Source organism: Hermetia illucens, chromosome 3 (assembly GCF_905115235.1).
Source record: "Hermetia illucens chromosome 3, iHerIll2.2.curated.20191125, whole genome shotgun sequence".
NCBI lineage: Eukaryota > Metazoa > Arthropoda > Insecta > Diptera > Stratiomyidae > Hermetia > Hermetia illucens.
Genome location: NC_051851.1, coordinates 146,952,350 through 146,974,977, shown reverse-complemented (window position 1 = coordinate 146,974,977; position 22,628 = coordinate 146,952,350). Strand labels below are relative to the sequence as shown.

The 22,628-nt window shown below is 44.7% G+C and overlaps 1 protein-coding gene across 1 annotated transcript; it reads right to left on the bottom strand.

Moving 5' to 3' along the window:
* On the bottom strand, positions 1-20,106 carry LOC119653158 (glutamate receptor ionotropic, kainate 2-like). Its single transcript, XM_038057698.1, has 14 exons — positions 19,863-20,106; positions 19,646-19,792; positions 9,870-9,932; positions 9,522-9,725; positions 9,209-9,420; positions 8,964-9,149; positions 2,354-2,506; positions 1,837-2,292; positions 1,547-1,770; positions 1,343-1,480; positions 1,046-1,244; positions 757-988; positions 423-688; positions 1-322 (listed from the first exon to the last, which is right to left on the bottom strand). The coding sequence occupies exons 1-14, from the start codon at positions 19,942-19,944 to the stop codon at positions 47-49; spliced, it is 2,838 nt and encodes a 945-aa protein (XP_037913626.1). The 5' UTR covers positions 19,945-20,106; the 3' UTR covers positions 1-46.
* Between the last annotated feature and the right edge of the window lie 2,522 nt (positions 20,107-22,628).

Genomic DNA, 22,628 nt, shown 5'->3' with positions numbered 1-22,628 from the left:
AATGACATCTTCACAACGCGTTCCTACTTATCCAAAATAACCAATTCTACTGTCTAGCTGTCGATTTCATTGAATAATTAGCAATACTCGGTTGTATGCCGTCAAAATTGACACTCCTTGTTTCCGAAAAGCGACTTCGACTCCTTTTGGATTTAGCTGAACGTTTGGATCGTGACGATGAGGACGTTGATGATGATGACGAAGATGAAGACGTTGAAGACGAAGAGCTTTTCCCAGACGACTCAATTTTGATTGGTTTATGACGAATCCAAAATTTCAGTACAAAAAGCGTTTCAGCTTTTAAAGCCTCCCAAGGAGTGATCTATAAAGAGAAAACAATTAATTTTTAGAAACTACACTGTCAGCTGGCCGGGCCTATATCAAAGAATAAAAAGGGGTCACATGCAACTGGTTCGACTTACCTTCTCTTGAACCGCAACGTCCTGTATATGCCAGAGAAACTCACATATTCCAATTATATACGCCAGAACACATCCAATACCTAATACCAGAAATACACCACCGACATGATCAATGGTTAATGAATCGTCATCAGATGCATTGCTATCCGCAGCACATTCTTCGCTATTTTCAGCATTCTTCCACCATTTATTTTTCAGTTCATAAAGTTCACCGCGTTCAGACATCCTAAGGATCTCAGTACTAATTTCTGAACGATAACGGGAATCTATAATGTTAGAAGTCAAAGGATTTGTTTGTCAGTTATCCCAACTCCAGATCGCACATGCAACTTACTCAATGGCAAGGCTATACCATAAAACTTATCTCCGAAACCTTGGCCCACCTCGGTTAAGTCACAGTACTTTTGGGTAACGTATTCAATCATGGTAGATTCCATCAAGAAAGCATATTTTCGCTTTCCAGTCAACACTCGATCAACACCTCCTTGATTGCTTTCGGTGAACACCGACGGAACCTCGTTTTCCATGGCCACCCACATGCGATGATACAGTGATTCATTGGACTCCTGCGTAATACGACCCCAGTATAATGGCTGGAAGCAGTCTCAAACTCTGATACTTACCCGGAAAAATGCAGCTGTACTTCCACCCTTCATCGCTCCGTACTTAATTTTATTTTGACCTGCCAAATCTTCAACGTTTTTTATAGTCACGTCTATCCTAGATTTAGACAAGAAAGCAGACAAGTTGGCAGTGTAGGATGCAGCCAACAAGAGAGCGAAAAACCACCACATTCCAACAACCAGTCGCATAGGGACACCTCTGCAATTAGAAGATTTTAGCAGTAGCATCACAAATGTTTAGGGCCGGACAAGACAGTTTGGTAGTCCTAGATCTCAAAAGAAATACATCCAACTTACTTCGGCAATATATCACTGCCCTGTGTCATTATAGAGCCCATAGTTAACCACGTTGCATTTGGCAAATTCCAAATATTTTCAACTTCTTCAGGATCATCATCGCAAGGATGTGGGCTTTCCCAATCAAGGTAAGATATCCTGGCGAAATCAAAAATGTAGAATTTTCAGGCACATATATTTTAAACTTAATCTAAATTATCTTACCTGGCTACCATGAACAGTAAAATGGATACCACCAAGTAAACAACTGCCGTGTAGACCCACACTTCCGAGGAAAATGGCGAAAGAAATGAGAAAATATTTGGAGGTTCCTGCTTCGGTACAGCATACAGAACGCTAATACCCAATGACATGAATGGTACTGTAAAGTCCACCACTTGTCTACGTTCGGCAGTGATTGTTAGATCGCCGATTCCGATGTCTGCATTCTGGGAAAGACAGTTATAGTATAGTACCTAAAATTGTAAACATCTTTATAAGAGAAAGATAGCTACCCCATCAATCAGTTGCCCTAAGATCCCATTCCATCTTTTTTGGTCCTTCCTATACTCGCCGTTCTTGCCGTCTGGATCCAAGACAATCTCATACTTAAACTTCAGAGCCTCCGACAACTTCTGTATTAGATCCAGTGAATATCCTTTATAGCGTGCATTCCCCTCATAGACTACACCATCCGGACTTTTACGTTCCATTAGAAAAGGTTCTCCTAGCTTGGTGGTGACAATGAAGGTCTTGTTCTGAATCGCTTGGCTTATGATCTTCTCATTACTAGGTCCCTCTTGGAAGAAAACTACTCCTTTGTCAGGGGTCCATGAACTACTTTTGGAAGCTTCGCCATAACGTATTGTGAAATCCAGTCTAAACTGGTTACGATCTCCGTATTTTGATAGATCCATTCTTCCTGTAATGTAGGTGTCATCATCCCCTTCTAAAGTTTTATTACGGGTAAGCTGGAAGGTTAGGAAGGAGTAATATCACCGCTAAGAAGTGGGTCACAATTTAAATAGTTACAATTTTCATTCGGTCGACAAGCTCCGCCCCGAATTTCCATTTCTCCTCGTAGTTGCAGTCAATATTAGGTAGTTCAATTTCTTCGAAAGTATACCATTTTTTGAGCACACTCGCTAACAATGCGACTGCATCATGCATCAAAACCATAGTCGTCTAGAAAGCATTAAATAAGTTACTCGTCAAAGTATAGGTTTTTTCTGAACTCGCTTTTGAGGCTACCCTATCTATAACAACAAGGAGACGAAAGATTTGACATTATTGCTGGAGAAAGCAGACTGGTCTTCTTTGGTTCTAACCAGCGCTTAATCGAAGGAACAAAACCGGACATGAAAAACTCCAAAGGGCTCAACTGAACGTCTTGGCATTCGGAAAGGTTCATCCAAAGAAAAGTGAACGCACGATCGTCCATCATGTTTACGTCCAACGGCAACCAGTGCCCTAGTGAAAAACTTTCTATTAAGCGACCTCACGAGCTAGAAAACGCCCAAAATGGTTTCTCTCGAGAATCTATAACCACTATGGTACCGATGACCTAATTATATACCAGCAAATTTGGAGATGAGTTCACACTAGCGGTTTTGCTCAATTAAGACAACGGAATAAACCTTCATTGATCCCTCCTTACCTTTTTCCTCCCGAACTGCAGCAACCCTATAGCAAACAACCTAAGAGCGCGTTAGGCTGATGAATTCATCTAGCTACCAAAAATCCGCTTGGCTGATTGTCAATAAAAAATTAATTGGATCCCAAGCCAAGGTGTAGCAGCATACGTCGAAACCCTCATTATCAAGGGGGAATTAGGTCTTGAGTAGTTCGACTCTACATGAAGTGGGTACCTTCGGTTTCACCTAGGGTCTTTACCCTGGAGACTAAATTTGGCAGGGTGTACTTTTTCTCTGGAAAACTCGTCAAACCAAGTATGAAGCCAATTTTTAAACCAAAAACGAGTTTGGTAGAAAAGAAAGCTTTGTCGGGCATATCATCGGAAAAAGGGCGGATTGTCTGCGCTCGCCTCGGTTCTGTCAGAAGAGCTAGCCGCAGTGCCTCTGTAATTAAGCCAAAAACAGTGGGATCACGCATATTGGGACTCAAGACTAACAGTCCGTTTATAGCCCAGAATCCACTGTCGTCAAAATTAACGTAATTGCTACCACCGAAATCGTTAACATCGGAAGCGAAAAAACAAAAGTATGAAATGGCGCCAGGCGCAGCAACTGAAAACCGCTAAAGAAATTTCTCAAAAATTAGTATCAGAGGAACCATCCATTTTCTACTTGAGACTGTTGACAAGCAGGATGGAAAGTGGAAAGCTGAGTACCAAGCTTTTGTTAATAATACAATAACAGGAAGCCGCAGGAAATATACATGGTTGTCATTTACCAGTTGGTTGGGTATAGCCCGTCAATCACACCGACACGCCATCGCTCGCGATTACCCCAAAATACACTTCAGCTTCCCCCCGACTCCCCGGGGACGCCCGCACTTCTTCTCCACCGTTCTGCGCCATATGCACCAGGGATAATCCCCTCGTCGGCCGTCCTGAGAGAGTGGATTCTACTACATGGTGTAACCACCAGTGCAATTATCGCCCCTCCTTAATGTTTGTCCTTTCGTCATCACCACCACCTTCCGATCACATCGCGTGCGGCTGCTAGGCCTGTGTGCCCCCACTTCTTCGTTTACAATAATGTCAAGCCAGCACACTCAGATGATACATTACAATCAGGTCGTTCGCTGCCACCGTCGGAAGAGAGCACGCTTCCTAGATATATAATTTGATCAACACTCTCGGTTTTCTGCCCCTAATGTAGAAAGGGAGAGCGCGATGACCCGACCCGGTTTTATAGGTTTTTATCTTCAGTCCAACTCCACTTGCCTCTCTTTCCAAATCCAGAGCCAGGTCTATGGATCGGTAAGAGAGCAAACAGATGTCATCAACGTAGTCGAGGTGTTTGAGAGAAGATGTCACCGCCCATTGAATTCCTTCATGCCTGACAGACTTCGCTTTGGACTTTGGATTTCTTTGAGATTTTACTTGTGCAACACGGGACATTTTGCGACATCATATCTCCCTCTGATAATAGCTAATAATTTGTCAGAAATACCCCTCCTGCATAAAACAATCCAGATAGAGTCCCTATTCAATTCCGCAGTCAGCCAGATCTTATGCCCCGCTTTGGTACATGGCAAACGACATGTGTAGCCCCCGACAAAAGAGAATTTTTAATAATGGCTCCATGCCCGTTGATATTCTCAAGCAGGTAACTCAGTATATCTGCCGTCCGATCAGCAAGATGGCTCGCCCACTGTCAAACGGCAGCTGAACTATACAGCCGATACATGTTGAATTTAGAGAGAGCCAGCTCTTCAACTCTGCGAAAAGTGGCGCAAACAACACGCAAGCGAACGCAAACGACCATCAGATGGTGATTCCTTTTGAGGCTGATGTCAGCGCCTGTCTTTTTACGCACATTCATGGGACATCTTTTAAATCTACTGCTGACCACAAAAAGGTCAATCTGATTGCTCATACGGTGTCGGTCAGTTGAAACCCAACTGACCTTATAGCAAAGTCTGTGACCGAATAATGTGCCGCCATCGATGAGGCGGTTTAAGCTCCAGAAATCCACACACTTCTCACCATTATCGTTACAATCGCCCAGACCGCCTTTCCCTATCACATAACCGACCAAGGTGTTGTTAGAGCCCATCTTGGCATTCAGGTCACCTATCGCGATCACAATTTCACCTTTAGGAATCCTCTCCTAAACGGCGTGTAATCACCTACAGAAAGCATCCTTTTCCACTATATCGGGAGTCTCCATTGGTGCATAGTACTATACAACAACCCGGCACCGGATGCGTGTCTGCACCCAATTAGCTTTCCAGAGTTCAAAAGAACATTGCCACAAAAAGCAGAGCAGTATTCTCTAAAGTCCCACCATCTTATTTCGAGCTTATATCCCTGGAATTCTCACTCGAATTGGAGAGAGCGAGCATTCTGAGGACCCTCTCTGACGAGGAACGTGCGCACATTCCAGAAACCAGCTTAGGTGAGGCAGCACTGGTTGGGAACTACCTAGTCTTGAATATTCCGACTCTAAACTCCCTAGGCCTCTCCGGTCTCATCTAAGGTCTTTACATTGGAGACCAAAGTTGCCAGGGTGGATCTTTCCCCATTCGGACAAATGTTTAACCCAAAAGCCATGTTTGTAGGAAAACGTTGTCAAACACATCATCGGGAAAAGGAACGCTTGTCTATATTGAGGGCTATTACGCCAAGAAAGAGGGCAAAAACAGGGGAAAACTCGAAAACAGGCACCTAAGTGAATCATCCTGGATGAAGTCAACGGTGATAGCGAGATGTTGGCAGATATGAAATATCTCGGCTGAAACACCTATCCATACTGACAACCAACTTACCGCATTCAAAGTGCCTTAACCAGCTGGTCTTCCTCACGGAAAAAAACGTCGCCGATGACCTTATACCGGAATAGTAGATTAAAGGTTTGCTTATAAAAAGATTCCGAAGCAAACAGTAAAAACTATTGTATAGCTAAGATATATCGATCGGGATAGATCTATAACTTGTATGCGAGAGAGGAAGAGCTTACAGGCTTTTTTCGTTTCCGCTTTATTTCCGACAATTAAACGATATTTGTGATCCGCTCACTTATCTGACCCCTAGACTTACATGGGTCACGACCAATCGGCACCACCAGAGGAGCTACAGCATTTACTCTTTATCATCAAATCAAATGAAGCTAACCTGTTGACAGGCTTCGACACCAACATAAGGCACACCCTATGAACCAGCTGGAATTCAACGAGTGGACTGAATCTCCTTTTGACTTTATCATTAGTATCAATCTATCTATGTGTATTAGAGCTATACAGATATGCAAGACAATCATGAGATCTACCGAGAGGCGGCTCTGATTGTACTACTATCAAATTATCTTTGGAGCTTTTCCCCACACAAGAACTCATCCTTTTTTACAAAGTCAGAGGATTTCTAACCGGAAACTTTTAGCGCGCTTCTAGCACAAATGCGGAGAAGAGTGAGTTAGTACTCTATTTGATAGGTATGCAGTCCCATTATCAAAGCGGAATATCTAATAATAACCAAAAAAAGTAATTCATGCAAGCAACTTCTCAGGATATTAGCTTCCTGGCTCTGGCGGATACAGAGATGAGAGTTCAAGAACGTCTAGTCTGAATCGAAGCGACATCATGCTACCATCTTCCATATTTCTGGGAAATTAACCCCAGACCGACAGCTGCAGCTGGTCACTGTATTGAAACCTGACGGTAAAAACTTTCGCTGCCCCTTATCATGACATGCTGCAGATAAAGGGGCTGTACCCGCTGCTCCCCTAACATCAGCAAATTCTCAAAATGCTCAAGGCCTCTAGTTTCAACCTGCAATCAATACTCATAGAAAAGCTCGTTTTCCTGGAATCTCCGCAGACAGTACGCACCAGAAGCATCAGTTTTGTCAGCAAGGATCAACCCTATGAAAAATGCATTGGCTGTGCTTCAACTCATCATGGCCCACTTAATCTTCCTGACCACGCAGTGGAAAGCCAGGTTGTCATCTCCGTCATCGAAGAGCATCTAGCCTTTGTTGGTGCTAGTATCACCAATCGTATGGCTCGCAGGAGCTGAAATGTAAGGCGCCTTGGTCCTTCACCAGTTACAACCAGGGATGCTAGAAAAACGACCTCTCACTCAGATGGTAGATTCCGGTGCTACTGCTCCCACAGAACACCGCCTGCATATATTCGACCGCAACAGTTGAATCAAGTACCTGATCGACTCAGCATTCGTCATCTAGCTGCTTGTTAACGTTGTTATCAAAAGAAATCAACTCCAGTGCCAACCTTTTCCTCTCCACGCAGCCAACGCTTTGTCGATTGCTACATTCGGTACGCACACGATCACGCTGAATTTGGGCCTGCGCCGTTCATATTCCTGGTGATTCATCGTCGCAAGTATGTAATCAGCATTCAACGGACTTCTTCGCCCAAGGGCCTCCTCATCGGCATCCGAGGTAAAAAAAAGCACCTTCAAGGTATGCAACAGCTTTCCGTCCAGTTTCTCGCGAAATTGCTCATCAACCCGGACAAATGCATCCTGGGCAGGAATGAAGTAGTATACCTCGTCTCTTAAAAGAGTACCAAGCCTTCTCCGCGCAATGTCCAAGCCATCGAGGATTTCGCAGGGCCACAGGCAGCATCCGAACTCCGTGATTTCTAGGGATGCTTTCTACCAGCGCTGTATTCCGAGGACTGCTAGTAAGCAAGCTCCATTGAATGAGCTTCTCAAACGAATATTCGCCAAGGACGTTCGAGTCAAAAGCTGCATTCCAAAGCAGCAAAACGCCATTCCAGTAAGCCATTTCCATACGGTTTTCACCGACCATCAGCCGCTGGCATGCACCGCCCTTGCTGGGGCAATACCTCGCCTGAACAAACGCATCAACTGGACTACATCCCGCACCACAAGGTAACTTAAGTTTACGAAGGAAATAGATAGCGAGATTGCAAACGCCCCTTCTCGCACGCGCGCCATCATTATGCCTTATACATTCATTCCGGAAGCTGGAACTGCAGATATTGGACATCGATGACCACCACATTCTGCACGAACCTTCGACATTCTTCACAATTTGGCGCACCTCAGCGTAAGAGCCAAAGTTCGAAGTACATTTGGCCAGTCATGCGATGAGATGTCGCTCAACAACAATACCAGCCATGCCAGCCCCAAGGTGAATCGTCACAACCGCAGCCAGCGTCTTGGGATCTTTCGATGTATCAGACAACCGATTCGACCAGATACACATTAATATAATAAAGCTGTTGCGAGTCGAAGGGATGCAACATTGCTTAACCGTGATCTACCGGTTTACCAGGTGGCCGCTATCCGTTCCTCTTCTAGACCAATGAACTTCGCCAATGCCTTATACTCACAGTAAATCTGGAATGAGCAATTTTCATTAAACTGGCCAAGCACTTCCACGCCAACCGAATTAGAACAAAGGTGTATAACCTGAACTCGAACGGCGTGGTTGAACACTTGTATAGAACGCTCAAGACGGTACTCCTATGAAATTGAGACATCCCTTTTACGCGAGCTACTACCGGGAGTCCCACCCGACCCTCAAATAGCTTTTTAAGAGGCCCAGGACAGATGCTATTTGGAACAACGCTCCGAGTCCCAGGAAATGTTTTCTCATTCTCGGAATACAAAGAGTCTAATCCTTTGTCGTTCGTGTAAAGCTTTCGTCATCTCCTTCAAATTTTCAAGGTCATACCAGCATCTAGACATATCGGGATCCAAAAACCATTCTTTTTCAAGTAATTGCAAAGTTGCCCCCACGCTTTTAAAAGGGTAAACTTAATACCAAAACTACTGGGGTTGTTTTCAATAGATCCACATAGGATCATTCACCACAACCTACTCCACTTGTGACCTAAAACCAGCACATCTCGAATTGAACAACCTGCAAACATCATGAAAAGCATCGCATGTTCGCTCATACCACCTTCTATTTCATTGATCAAAATAAGATTTCTAAAAGGAAGTTAACTTTAGCCCTACTACTTACTGTTACAGTTCGCTGATCAACAGTCAGCTCCCTGCCATGATCTTCTTCGTACTGGGTCCAGTCATAGATGGCTCGACGAAGCAATCTCTCAGACATATACAACTGGACGTAGCTTATATTCGCTCCAATGACCCCGAATTGACTGAAATCGACAGTGTGGGTATCTAGATTGGTGAAAAAGTAGTTCTGAAAAGGATCAATCACTTAAACCATAAACTAATCCCGGATAATGACTGCATGCATACCTGATTGTCTTTCAGAAGTTTCAATTCCTGCACCTGCTTCAGCAATCGAACCATTGACAAAGGAGAGCAATCAATTAGGAAATTGATCTCTCTAGTTGCATTTATGCGCTTCAACAAAGGACGATAATCAGATCCCTCGATGCCCATCGGGAAGACGAAAAGGGTTGATGAAGGCTTATGGACCTGGAGACTGTCCTGAAGTTTAAGTAAGCCTGCAAATGTATGGATGCATATTTGAGTCACCTTTTCCATTATAGGTCACAATTTCAATATCCTTCTGAAAAAGGAAGCAAGGATTTCACCTCGACCTCACCTTCTCTCGTCTCATACATCACAATAAACGTATTCCAATCCGAGTCCTTAACCAATTCAGCATAGGCTCGTGATAGCAACAAACTGTCTGGATGCACATTCAATGTCATATTCCTCTGAACTTTCTCCTCATCTTTTTCCTCGTCCTGCCAGCTGTACAGAAGATGCGGAATTTGCAAGTCATTGCAAATGGATGCCACAATTCCTAAAATTAGTATGCATGAGACATGCTGCGGACTATGTAATGTACGTGGAAGGTCATTAGACTACTGGGCAGAAAACATCTGCGCTTCCCGCACAACGTTTTTTCCTATTATCTCAGAAGAATTCAAATTGGAGCGGTGCCTACCGTTCGTGGATCTTGAATGTGGTCCAAAAATAGCAATCACTCCATCGGCGACAAGATCACATACTGAAAGAGAAAGTATTGAGTCTGTTAGGGATGTTGTGTTGTTGCAAGCAGCTAAATGTATTTTGAATAATATTTTCTTGATGGAAAACCTAATAACAATCGAAATTGGTACTTGATGAGTCTCTAACAAATTAAGGTCCTTACCAACTTGGTGATGTGAGGGCTTCCTGAAACCCCTGTCAATTCGTTGAGACTATTCCGTATTTTCTAGGACCCAGGGAAACTCTATTAAGGATCTTATGTCCAGAGTTCATGAGGTTTCACTTCTCTAAAAGGCCTGGTACCTCACAATTTTTTAAAAAAGGAAAAACCTTGCAGTGCTATATTCGAAGCTCACCCCTGAAGTAAGAACACAATAGCATATATCCAAAGCAAGCTCCCGTCCTATTTAAACTAAGCTGATAGCCACGTCTTAAAATGAAAGCCCCTCAAAAAAGATCAGCAAACTTGAATCCAAAATCCATTAGTCTGGTAACGGATTCCACTTTGATCCTGTTTAACTGGTCAGACAGCGTTTTACTGAATGGTTTCCAACTGGTCACTGTGTTCCTGTGCTAGGATGTTCTGGTTTTCTTACTATATCAGCCTTCCTAACTCTGCAAGTCGCAGTATGTATACCTTCAACATTTTAGGACAATTTTTCATTGTCAATTGAGATTTGTATCCTCTGTCCCCTGCCTACTGCCCTTTGCCTTTTCTCCAATATCCTTTGCCAAGTGTCCTCTGTCCCCTGCCCACTGTGCTCCATATTTTGTCTTTTGTCGTCTACCACCTGCCCTCTATCCACCGTCCAATGTAATCTTTCCCTTTTCTTCTTTTTTTTCGATAGAAGGTGAAAAGCCATCTTCTCCTTTTCATGGGACACTCATATGGTATTACTTTGCGACGCTGGATCAGAATTTATCCTGTACACCAGTTGACGTTCGTGTTGGTCGCTTGTTCCTTCATCCGAGTGACTTTTTCCTGCCTAAACTTCTTATGGATAGCTGTTATCACCTTTTCGATTGCAGTACCCATTCCTCTCGATTTCAGCATATGCTGCATGATGTTTTCGGATATTAGGTTCTCATCGGTTGAACTGCGAACCTCGGGCATTGAAATAAGGCATGTTCTGCGTCCTAAACAATATACGAGCACATGGGACAATATGGTGAATCATCATGCCCAAATCGATGAAAGTATGCTCGATAACCTCCGTTTCCGGGCAGGAGATTTTCCGATAAGATACGCTCGATCATAAAGCCGTTGACCTTCTCTCACCAGGATATCATTAGAGATCATCCCTGCTATTGCGCAAACCACTTCGTCGGATGTTATTCGATAGGCGTAATAGCAGCAGGTTATATGCAGCTTCCATTTTTCTTCTATTTACTTTCTATTGCAGTGCATCCACCCACACTGGGGCTGCATATAATAGAATCGAGCTGACCATCCTTGAAATTCGGCATCTGGTCGATCATCACCCCTCAATATTTGAATGCAGGCTAGAAAATTTATTTTGACAGATGACTACGGTTTCGTCCAGGGCAGAAGCCACTCATCGGACGCTGCCATTGCCTGTGCCCTGCAAGCAACGTGACTGAAATGGTTAGCAGAGGTAGTTTGCTCGCTTCTATAATATTAATCCGCAAATACGTCATGGGTGTCAATTATATCCAGAAAGGAGGAAACGGTCTCGTATTTCTCGCCAAAAGCCGGCCGAAGCTGAAATAATTCTTGTTTGGAACTAAGGAAACCCTAAATCCGCTATTCACTTGATGGGGGACTGGACCAAACAAGAATTATTTCAGCTTCGACCAGAAATACTAGGCGGTTTTTCCCCTGGGTATAATTTGCACCCATGATGTCTTTGCGGATTAATAAAAGGAAGCGAACCACTTCGGTCACATTGCTCCCTGGATAGAGCCTGAGGCAACGTCTGATGAGTTGCCTCTGCCCTGAGCGAAACCCAAAACTTGGGAGCCCATGGACCAGAAAGTAAAAGGCAGTTTCTCTCCAATTGGTCCGGTCGGACTTAAAGTGGATGGCGTATTTAGGGCTCTTCGAGGAAACATGCAACAGCCAGCACTCCAGTGTCCTCCGCGAAATCAATGGAGGCCACACCAATAGGGTGATCTAGCGTCAGTACTCCGTTATACATAATTATCCGCAAGAGCATGCCTAGAACGGATGCCTGTGGGACTCCGCATGTCAGTCGATATGATTTCGGTTCTTTATCTGCTTCGTAGCACAAAAGCCTATCGATTAAGAAGTCGGCCCACCTAATTTGATTGGAGTGGATTGAAGTGTGTTAGAGCATTTCACCCTAACGATGGGGGGGACCTGGACTTTTATCAGGGGCCCACAGGACAAATTTCACTGAAAAAACAGATAAAGCATAATTTTTACTTCAGACCTATATAATTTCCACCCCTTCCCCACTTTTTTCGCATGAATTCCACCCCGGGCCCGGATATCCACTCTAAGGTCTCAGTCATCACGTTAACAGCATCGGTCGTAGACCAGCTCTTTCAAAAGCGGATCTGATTCTCAGGTCACCTTCTTTCCAAGCAATCAGAAGTAATCTGTTATGGATTAACCGTTCGAATAATTTGCCAATATTATTTATGGTGAAAGGCATATCGGCCTGTAGGGCAAAAGTTCGCCCAAAGGTTTGTTTCGCTTGGGAACAAGTCTTAGCCTCTGCTTCTTCCATTGTATGGGAAATACTCCTCCTCTGACGCATGTGGTAAATACCTCGGCAAATATATTAGGCACTATTTCGACTGATGTCTTAAGAGCTTTATTGGGGATGCTATTTAGGCTATTCGCTTTATTTTCGACTATTTTCTTCGCAACTTGAAGGACCTCCTCATCACTTACCTTTGGAACTTCGGCTGGGTCTCTCTCGACAGGGAGAAGGTTAGCGGTACACACAACTTTGGGCAAGTATCTGTGATGGGCGTTTTCCTTTGATTTACGGCGTTATTGTTTTGTGGGTGCCAAACCAGTGGTCCGTGTCAGTTTTCTTACATAGTCACTTAAAGTGCTGCCTACCCATCTTATAGGAGCCTTCCGGGGCAAATTTATTATAATACATGGCATGGTTTCAAAAATGATGGCCTGATGGTCTTTGTGTGTATTGTCTTCATTGACGCGCCTCCAGCGCTATTCTTCAACTCATGCAGTCAAATCGCCAGCTATGATCTTAGGATTATGAGGTTACATAAATGTAGAGTTTACCCAGCAGTTGAAGCTTTGATAAAAATCGGGTATTTTGCTATCATTGTTAGTTCCTTCTCCAAAATTCGCGTTCAACCTTGTAAGATTGTTCCAAGTGTTCGTTAAGTAGTAAGAATTAGTGTCCATTACAATCAGGCGTCTATTTTCAGTACCCGGAGTTATTTCCCGTCTTTGGAGTTAACTTCCAGTATAACCTTGTTTCATTTTTTTTTTTTGTTTAGAGATTGAGGATTCCTAAGTCCGCATCCACTTGATCTCGTACCTGACCAAACAGAGAGAAAAGTTTCTCCCACTCTTTTTGCCCCCAGGCTCCTCTTTTTGGGCTTAACACCCAAAGTTGAAAAATTAAAAGGGGATGAAAACGGTTCGGACCAACATCAAGTGAATGCTGACTTAGGACTCCTTAATCCCTAAAAAAATTTCTGGTGCCGGTTAAAGCCACCCCTCTTGAAGCAAAATAATCGGCATTCATCATCATCATCAACGGCGCAACAACCGATATCCGGTCTAGGCCCGCCTTAATAAGGAACTCCAGACATCCCGGTTTTGCGCCGAGGTCCACCAATTCGATATCCCTAAAAGCTACCTGGCGTCCTGACCTACGCCATCGCTCCATCTTGACAGAGTCTGCCCCGTCTTCTTTTTCTACCACAGATATTGCCTTTATAGACTTTCCGGGTGGGATCATCCTCATCCATACGGATTAAGTGACCTACCCACCGTAACCTATTGAGCCGGATTTTCTCCACAACTTGATGGTCATGGTATCGCTCATAGAGTTCGTCGTTGTGTAGGCTGCGGGATCGTCCATCCTAATGAAGAGGTCAAAAATTCTTCGAAGGATTTTTCTCTCGAACGCAGCCAAGAGTTCAGTTTTTTTGCTAAGAACCCAAGTCTCCGAGGAATACATAAGGACTAACAAGATCATAGTCTTGTACAATAAGAGCTTTGACCCTATAGTGAGACGCTTCGAGTGAAACAGTTTATACAAGCTGTTTGAAATTAAAGCAGCCCTAAATCCGCTATCCATTTGATGGTGAATCGGACCAAAGAAGAATTATTTCTGGTTATTAATATTAATAAAAGGGAGCGAACTACATCTGCTAACCACTTCGGTCACGTTCCTCCCAGAATAGACCCTGAGGCAACGTCTGATGAGCTGCCTCTTCCCTGGACGAAACTCAAAACGCGGAGCCCATGGACCAGAAAGTGGTCCGATTCATCATTAGGTGAATGACGCATTTAGTCCTCTTCGAGGAAGCGTGCAACAATCGGCACAGCAAAGTCTTCTGCGAAACCAATGGAGGCCACACCAATAGGGGAAATCTAGCGCCAGTACTCCATTATAAATAATTATCCACAAGAATGGGCCTAGGATGGACCCTTGTGGGACTCCGCATGACAATCTTTCATTTGATTCGTAGCATTTTACCTCACCACGCGGAATTGAAAACACTCTTTACATCGACTGTTATCATTAACAACCGTTGGCGCAACAACTCAATTGGATCAGGGCCTTAAAGAGCACTTCATTCAAAACCGATGGAATGGTACACTACAGTACACTGTAGGAGGCAGCATTCCACTCGCCCGAGATTATTACCCTAATTTGACTTAGGTACTCATTCTCTACTGAGTCGATTGGTATCCGACTTCTAGTCACGATGGCAAATCGCTCTGCCACCAGTAAGATTTGAATGGCGACCTTCCGCTATGACAACCCAGCGACGTAATTTTTACCCCAGACCCATATAATTTTCACCCGGGTCCCCATTTTTTGGAATAATTTTCACCTGGGGCTCAGATTTCCTCTCAGCAACCCTAATCGTAGACCACCTCTTTTAAAAACTGAGCTGATTCTCTGAGAGGCCCCCTTCCTTTCCAGTAATGTTATGAATTATTCGTTTTGATAATTTACTAGTGTTATTTATGGTAAGGCATATCGGCCTGCAGGACGAAGGTTCGCCTTAAGGTTTGCTTTGCTTGGGAATATGTATTAGATTCTGCTGCTTCCATTGGGTGGAAAGTGCACCATCTCTGAGACTTGTGCTAAATGCCTCGGCAAGCATATTAAGCACTACTTTGACTGCAACCTTGTTATCTACTTCAAGCACCTCCTCCTCACTTACCTTTCCAGTGTTTACGAGTGCAGTTGAGGCGAAAAAAGAGCTTCGGGTAGTACACGTCCGCTTGCGCTTATTACTCGGCTGCTCAATTTTCAGCCCATGAATTGGGATCCCCGGCTATAATCTTAGGATTATGATTGCTTGCATCCCGGTACCAGCTTTAAGTAATTAGTTTCCATATATAATTTTGATCTTATTTCCGTCGCTAAAACCTCGAAGGTGGTCTCACAAATAATCTATTCATAACACACGAAACGGGGAGGTTATATGGTTGCCATTCGCCCCTTGGTGGGGTATAGCGCGTCGTTCGCATTACCTGAAATGCCGCGCAGTCCATCTGCCTCTAGTTCCATTTTGCCAAGAGAGCTGCCACTCGTCTAGAGTGCGTTCCCGCTCTTCACGAGCAATCACCTCTCTTGGCTTCCTTGCGCTTGTATATGGCTTGACGCTCCTTAGCAAGAAGAGCAACGGGGATCCCAGCCGCAATCACCATCACGGCCGGTTTAGAGACAATGCCGTACGCAGGCGCCACCCGCAAAGCTCCCCGTCTCTGTATTTGCGCAAGTTGCTTACGATATACCTCCTTGCTAAGAGCGTCAGCCCATACTTTACCGCTGGTTTTGACTCGATTATCGACTCGTCGAACAATATGGGACGCAAGGTCGAAATTCTCTTTTTAATCAAGATCCAGTGCAAGGTTGAAACCATGAGTAGTCATCCATCTCTGCTTTGCGCCTGTTCGACAGTGCGTCCAGCAACAACCGCCGTAACATCATTTGCATATCTGACTATCTGCACCAGGCGCGACTCTTCTGGTATGTCGAGTTTAAGTAGACTATCATAGGAAGGGTTCCAAAGGTCCGGCCCTAGGATCCCCGTGCTACCCCCGACGTGACCTCCATCCTCCTCTGATCCTCTAGCGTTTCATAGAGCAAGGAGCGGTTCCTTAGATAGTCCCGCAATATCCGTAAGTGATAGTTCGGCACGTGGAAAGTATCGCCTAGTGTGCCTAGAAAGTCTTTCCATCTTACGGAATTAAAGGCGTTTCTGACGTCAAGCGTTATGATGAGCACCAAACGTCAAGTACGCCAGCTATGTGCCTCCGCTCGTCGAACGGCATTCACAACTTGCATGACACCATCAACTGTGGATCTCCCTACTCTAAAACCAAACTGCCGGGGAGATAAATCCCCGCAGAGGGTATCGCTTCAGCGAGTCTATTTCCGAAGAGCTTTTCGAACACTTTTCAAGCAGTGTCAAGCGGTATGGCGGTATGATGACGGCAACTCATCATACCGCCTTATGGATCAGCGCAAGCCTCGGCACCTTCCAACAAGCGGGGAAAGTGCCCTCTTTTAAGCAAGCGGTTTGGTCGGGTCCACCATCGATTCCGACCCGAAGATTACGTCTGGAATGCTTCCCTCGCAGCCGGGCGTCGGAACGTTGGGGTGGATCCGGTGTTTAGAACTACTAGTCCTGTTCTCGCCGCCCTTTCCAGAATTCGTTTCCCTCTAGAGTCGGTGTTAGGCATGCCCCATTCAAGTGCCCTAGCATTGAAGTTACCCCCGCGTCCTCCAAAACATCAAGCCTGCGTCGAAAGTCCGGCGTCGTCTCATTCGCCGTAAGGTAGACACTAAAAAATGTTATCCCTGAACACCGAATCCAGACAAAACCATTCCCTCGGCCTTGGGTAAGAACCCTAAAGAGGGTGCCGTCCCGAACCCAGATGGGAACGGTACCTGATATGTCAGGGTGCCATGAAACTGGGTCACTGATGAGTACTAAATCAGCTTTGATCTCCGCAGCAAACTGCGCTAACAACTCGTGAGCGATTACACTCCGGTACATATTGATTTGTAGGATGCGAATCATTATGACCGTATCCTAGCTCTTTGCAATTCTGCTCTGAAGACTGGACACCGTCCCGAGCCCGCAGTGTGCATAACGTTTTCATCAGTCGCGCCACGGTCCCTGCATAGGACGCACCTTTTCTTTTCTTTGCAAGTGTTCGCTTTATGGCTTTATGGCTGGCCGCATTTACAGCATGTTGCCCTTCTGTTAGGTCCTCGACAGGTTGCAGATGTGTGCCCATAATCCAAGCATCTGTAATATTTGGTTGGGGCGGCCCGGATTCGTATCCTACACAATACCCAACCAATTCTGATGTTCCTGCTGTTTAGAAGCTTCCTCGCATGTTGCTCGGCAACTTCCACCACAGCCTTCGGACTTCGCAATCCGGAACATTGGTTACCTCCGGACATTCACGTTTAATGGCCTCTTCAACCTCGTTCTTTTCTATGAGGCAATCAAGATCTCGGATTTCCAGAGAACAAGTGGGTTCCAGGCTGGAAACCAAAGCTTTCTCTCCCAGAACCCCCTTGACTACTTCACAGAACGTAACTTTATTTGTTGTCCTCGGGCCTAGTTCGACTAGGACTCCACCACCCTTCGTTTTACGCATGGAGAACACTTCTGTTCCGTTATCTTCGGGTTTTGATCTTGTAACGGAAGTCCTCCCCAAAAGTCTTGCCTTCCGTCGGTCTAATAAGTAGAGCTGGCGGTCCAGTCATCCTTCGTCTCCCCACCTTTTTTTTTGGTGCTCCGTCCTTTGTATCCACCTTCATTTTAGGCAAAGGCTTTTCTGATGGCGCGACGTGTTGTTGTCTCTTGTTCCTCTTCGCCTTCTTCTTTTGAACCGTGGAGAGTATCTGAGTGAAGTCTGCTTCAGATGCCCCTTCCTTCTTTCGTGTTTTCCCCAGTTCGCTCTACAATGAGCTGTCTGCGATCCGTTTGGTACTCGTGGTGTCCTCGTCGGGAGGCGCGGATTTTCTCTTACTTTCCATATCCGCCTGTAATATGAAATTCCAGGAGCTCATCCACTTCCATTAGTCCGTTTTTCACCCCTTTGCTGACGTTTTTCTGGAGAACCGTCGCAGATCGCATACACTTCACAACTGCCGCACATTTCTTAATAAGCCTTCCCTCTTCAGCTTGCGTCAAAGTAGCCGACAGTCCACCCACTGGGCCTATATTCGAAGCCATTTGGTTAGTTTCGGCAGTTTCCACTGTACCTCTTTCCGTAATGTTCTGGGTTCCTGTCTCCGTTGCAGGTGCCACATCACTTTGCGAGTCTTTCTGTCCGTCTGCGCGTCCCGATGTCTCGTTGGGTATTTCAACATTTGTTGCGTCCTTCGCTGGGCGCTGGAACGAACGGCGCATTTTCGTGCTGCATATAAACACAGCCAGTTCACTCTCCATTTTTTTGCTTTGTTTTTGTTCGCCATTTAAGTTGCTTATCAGCGCATCGTGTGCAAGGGAACGGGCCGCAATAGTCAGGAATAGGTATACCCTCGGGGACAAAGCCCTTACCCCAGTTCCCTGAGGCCTAACCTACGGTTCGCTGATCCCGGAACTCATGGACGGATTAGCGCTCCCTCGGGGCAACACGATCTACTAATACCGGCTCAATGCACACTACGCGACCAGGGTCCCTAAGGGGCTGGCTTGTGATACACACCGCAACTACCACTTTAGCAGAGCTAGGCTCACATCACCCCATTGACATCGACAAGGAGTTGTGGACGACTTCGAGGACTCCCAGTGTGTCCCCGCTCTTCACCGAGAAACTTTCTCGAGCCTACTACCTAGGACGCAGGTATTATACCAACTAGGGGGTCAAAACTACTTGCTCGGCCAACTCGAAGAGACCACTTCCCGTATCATAAGCGACCCGTTAAGAATCGTTAACGACCCCTGAGGGGGTACCAATGCCATTAACATCTCCCACTTTTTGCAAGCAGGAACATAATAATCCTCTAAGTGGTCTAAAAATACATTTTCCTCTTCTTCAAAAAATGTCAGTATAAGTAAAAAAGGATTTCTTTTTATTCCTTGAGTCAACGCATTGAAACCCCTACGGCTAAACTCGGAAATGGCAGTGGATAGATCACACATTAACAAAAAAAGCTAGCTTTACTGTTTCCATACAGTGAAATCCATTTTCCGGGCTGACTCTAGAGATCAATATTGTCGAGTCGTTAAGGAGGAGTGGGCCTCCCGAGAACTTCTGAGGAAAACGGGAACACATTGCCATATTGCAGCCCAGACAGCATGGACCACTGCTCGCGGCATGCTTGATACGTTACACCCACTTAGATCTGTTCAGTAGTTTTAAATGTAAGGTTTACTCTCCTTTAACGACCTAGGAAGGAAGCATTTTTTTTTTCAGAACTATTGTTGGAATTCCCTGAACCGTTGTGGCATGGTATAATTATATCTAATCCAATTTATCTAATACGTAGCTCTTCCAGATGAACCATGCTCCATAAGATATGACAAAACGTTACACGAAAAAATTCTACTCACCAACACGTTTCGCCGTAGCACTTTCATCACTCGACAGATACTGGACAATTGGCACCAATTCAAATTGGCTCATGTCCTGATTCACGCGATTTATAGATGCTCGGAAAGCCACCTCCAATTCCTGCTCATCCTGATCCAAGATCAATCCTAAATTCCAAAAAAGATTGCACTTGATCATCGAGAGTATCCTTCAAAAAGATACAGGGGAAGGTCCTACCGACCGGCAGACGTTGTGGCTTAGTCGCCAGGGTCACTACACTGCACACTATAAGCACCACAAGGCACCCTTTCAAGGACATCTTCCAACCACTCTGTATTTACTGCACACAAAAAGATTGAATTCCAACGAATTTTACTCTCCTTCGCCCATTAGAAAGCACAAAGTCACTGAATAAATCACATAAATCAATTTCCGCAGGAAAAATCAGAATTTCCACCGGTAGAACCGACAATCTCTGTATTTCCCGCTGAACTGAGTGGATCCATCTATTTTTGGAGGAACCTAGATCTGCATCCATTCCGATGTTTTTACGGAGAAAAAAATAGTGTTCGAAACTCAAAAGTGTTTTCTGCTCATCATAAAAGCGAAAATATTTTGAAACAGAAAAATAAAGCGACAACGAGGTAGCGTATGGCGAGGGAGAATATGGGGAAGGGGTGCGGTAGTAACAGTGAAGTAATATTCGCTTCGTTATATAGCGTGAAAATAGAAAGCTTGAGAAATGACCGTTTTGTAGGAAAAAGACTTAAAATGAATAATCGAGAAGCGATTTTGGAAGCTGGCAGTGAATGCCCTCCAAGGTCGGCAAACTGAAACCAGAAAGGGTGAAAGTGGTTTTCGGAGAAAGTGCGGAGCCGAACATTCCTTGAAGTCAAATTTAAGATTTGTTCTGAGAAAAGATAAATCTTTTTCGAATATATCATAAATAAATCACTCTCAATTCAGATAAGTTAGAAATCACTTCCCTGATTCCCTGATATATCCCCCCTCCCAGGCCTTCGTACCCCGTCTCCCAAAGTAGGAAAGCATTCTGTCATTTTTCTTCCATTAAAATTCCCATCATTTCTTCCGCGATCCATTGATAATTTTCAAAACGACTTCTTCCTGAAATATTTACGATGGCCACTGCCTGTTGGCAAAATATTTTGAAATCGAATTATCTTAGCGACCAACAGGAAAATTCTCTGAGTAAGAATTCGAAGCGTCTCCAACTTGTTTCGGCAATCGCCCGCTGTTTAATTGGATCCAAATGAGTTTATTTATTTACTTAAATGTTATTTACATAAATTGAATCTTTGTGTAGCGTGAAATGTGAATGAAAGATGTGAGGACGGGCATAAAATTTTAAAGACATTCGGATGAGTATTTTGTTAAAAAGTTTGGATATCAGCTTTACTTGTTCAGAAAACATCAGTTTTCCAGTTTACTGGAAGAGGTCGGGAAAACTCTACGAAGGGTCTATTGCGGGGCACAGCTATCATACTACCAGCGGAGCCAGATCCTCTGGTGAACCAGAGGTGATACCTGAAGTTAAGCGGCAATCAAAGCCCCAAACTAAGATATGACTACCATCCCAAGGGCTGAATGGTGGAGATGTAGCCGTAAACGGTGAACTCCGGGTACCAGGCTCAACTAATCTTGCCTCGGTACAAAGGGACTCTGCCGAGATTGACTTACTTTCCTCGGTAAAAGCGAATGCTAGCTAATTATGAATAACCGCAAAACAAAACACTAAAACTAAATGTCGATCGTGACTATCCAACTCTCAGTGAAAGGGAAACTTACCAATGGAGAACCTGAGTCTAGACTTAGATTCTCCACTTAGTGGAAACCAATCCGATTGAAACCTAGGCCTTTATGAACGAGCCGAAGCAGTCTCCTTCTGTCAGCACTCCTGACACCCGGCTCCAATCGGCGCCACCTGCTGAGGCTAAAGTCTTGCCCACAGGTAAGCACCTGCTCTCGAACAGCAAATACCCTGCCACCAAACCGTCTTCGGGCAAACCACCTCCAAAAAAATCACAGCTGTGCTAAAGTTAAAGAGGAAGGAGCATCCGGAACACCTGCTCCCTACTCTTCACACAAAAAAAGCGAAAACAGCTCGGCCAACTAAGCCCTCATTTCAGCTAAGGCTATCGAAGCCTATGAATGGATTTTGTATGACGACACCTATCCTTCTGGTTACGAAACTTAGCAGTGCTAACAGCTTGGAAAGAAACTCCTCCTAACTGTAAGGACTGCATCCTCGCAAGGCATTAAACTTCGCTTTAGATGTATGCTGTAAAATATTACGGCTAAACTTCGCCGTCGAAAATATGAATAAATGGCTCAAGCAGTACAGCCCCTCCCTCAACGATGTGTGGCAGGGTGTCTGTCTAACCCTGAAAAGGCTCTCTGAGGTGCCATGATTCAATGCTTCCTCTGGTTCCTAAAAGAGGAATGCAATGGTAAACTTTGTGTCCAGAACAAGCTCGATATTTCCAATTAGATACTACTAGGCAGCAAATCAAGGGAGAAAGCCAATAGACAGGGAACTTTCCTTGTTATCGGCGTTCCTGAACAGGAACGTCCCATCAAAAAGGACTTTTCATCTGAAGCGTAGATGAGGTGCCATATTTCCCAAATAAACTTGCAGCATTATACAGCTGGATCACTAGCTGCAAGACGGCGGGGTTGTCAGAGGCTTAAACTTCCAATAAGCTGACCTGTTGTATACCGCTGGAAGTAATAGACTCCTGCATGGTGGTTTCAAAAAGCCTCCACGCTAATTTAACTAGCGTCCACATTCTTTGGCGTTCTCCTTATTCCCCTTATGACATGTGGAAAATTCATCAGAGCCATCCAATATGCCAAAACTAAAGGCAAGATGGTAGGAACCAATCTGCTGATCCTCAATTTAGGTTATGAACCCACTTTCTTCAACATGATCTGACGAGAGGTAATTAACATAACGATTGCATACCTTGGCATTGTGGCTCTTGT

Coding starts and splice junctions, on each gene's coding strand:
- LOC119653158 (XM_038057698.1), bottom strand. CDS start 19,944: ATGTCCTTGAAAGGGTGCCTTGTGGTGCTTATAGTGTGCAGTGTAGTG. Junction 9,421..9,521: donor GATGTATGAGACGAGAGAAG/GTGAGGTCGAGG, acceptor ATACATTTGCAG/GCTTACTTAAACTTCAGGAC. Junction 323..422: donor ACGTTGCGGTTCAAGAGAAG/GTAAGTCGAACC, acceptor TTCTCTTTATAG/ATCACTCCTTGGGAGGCTTT.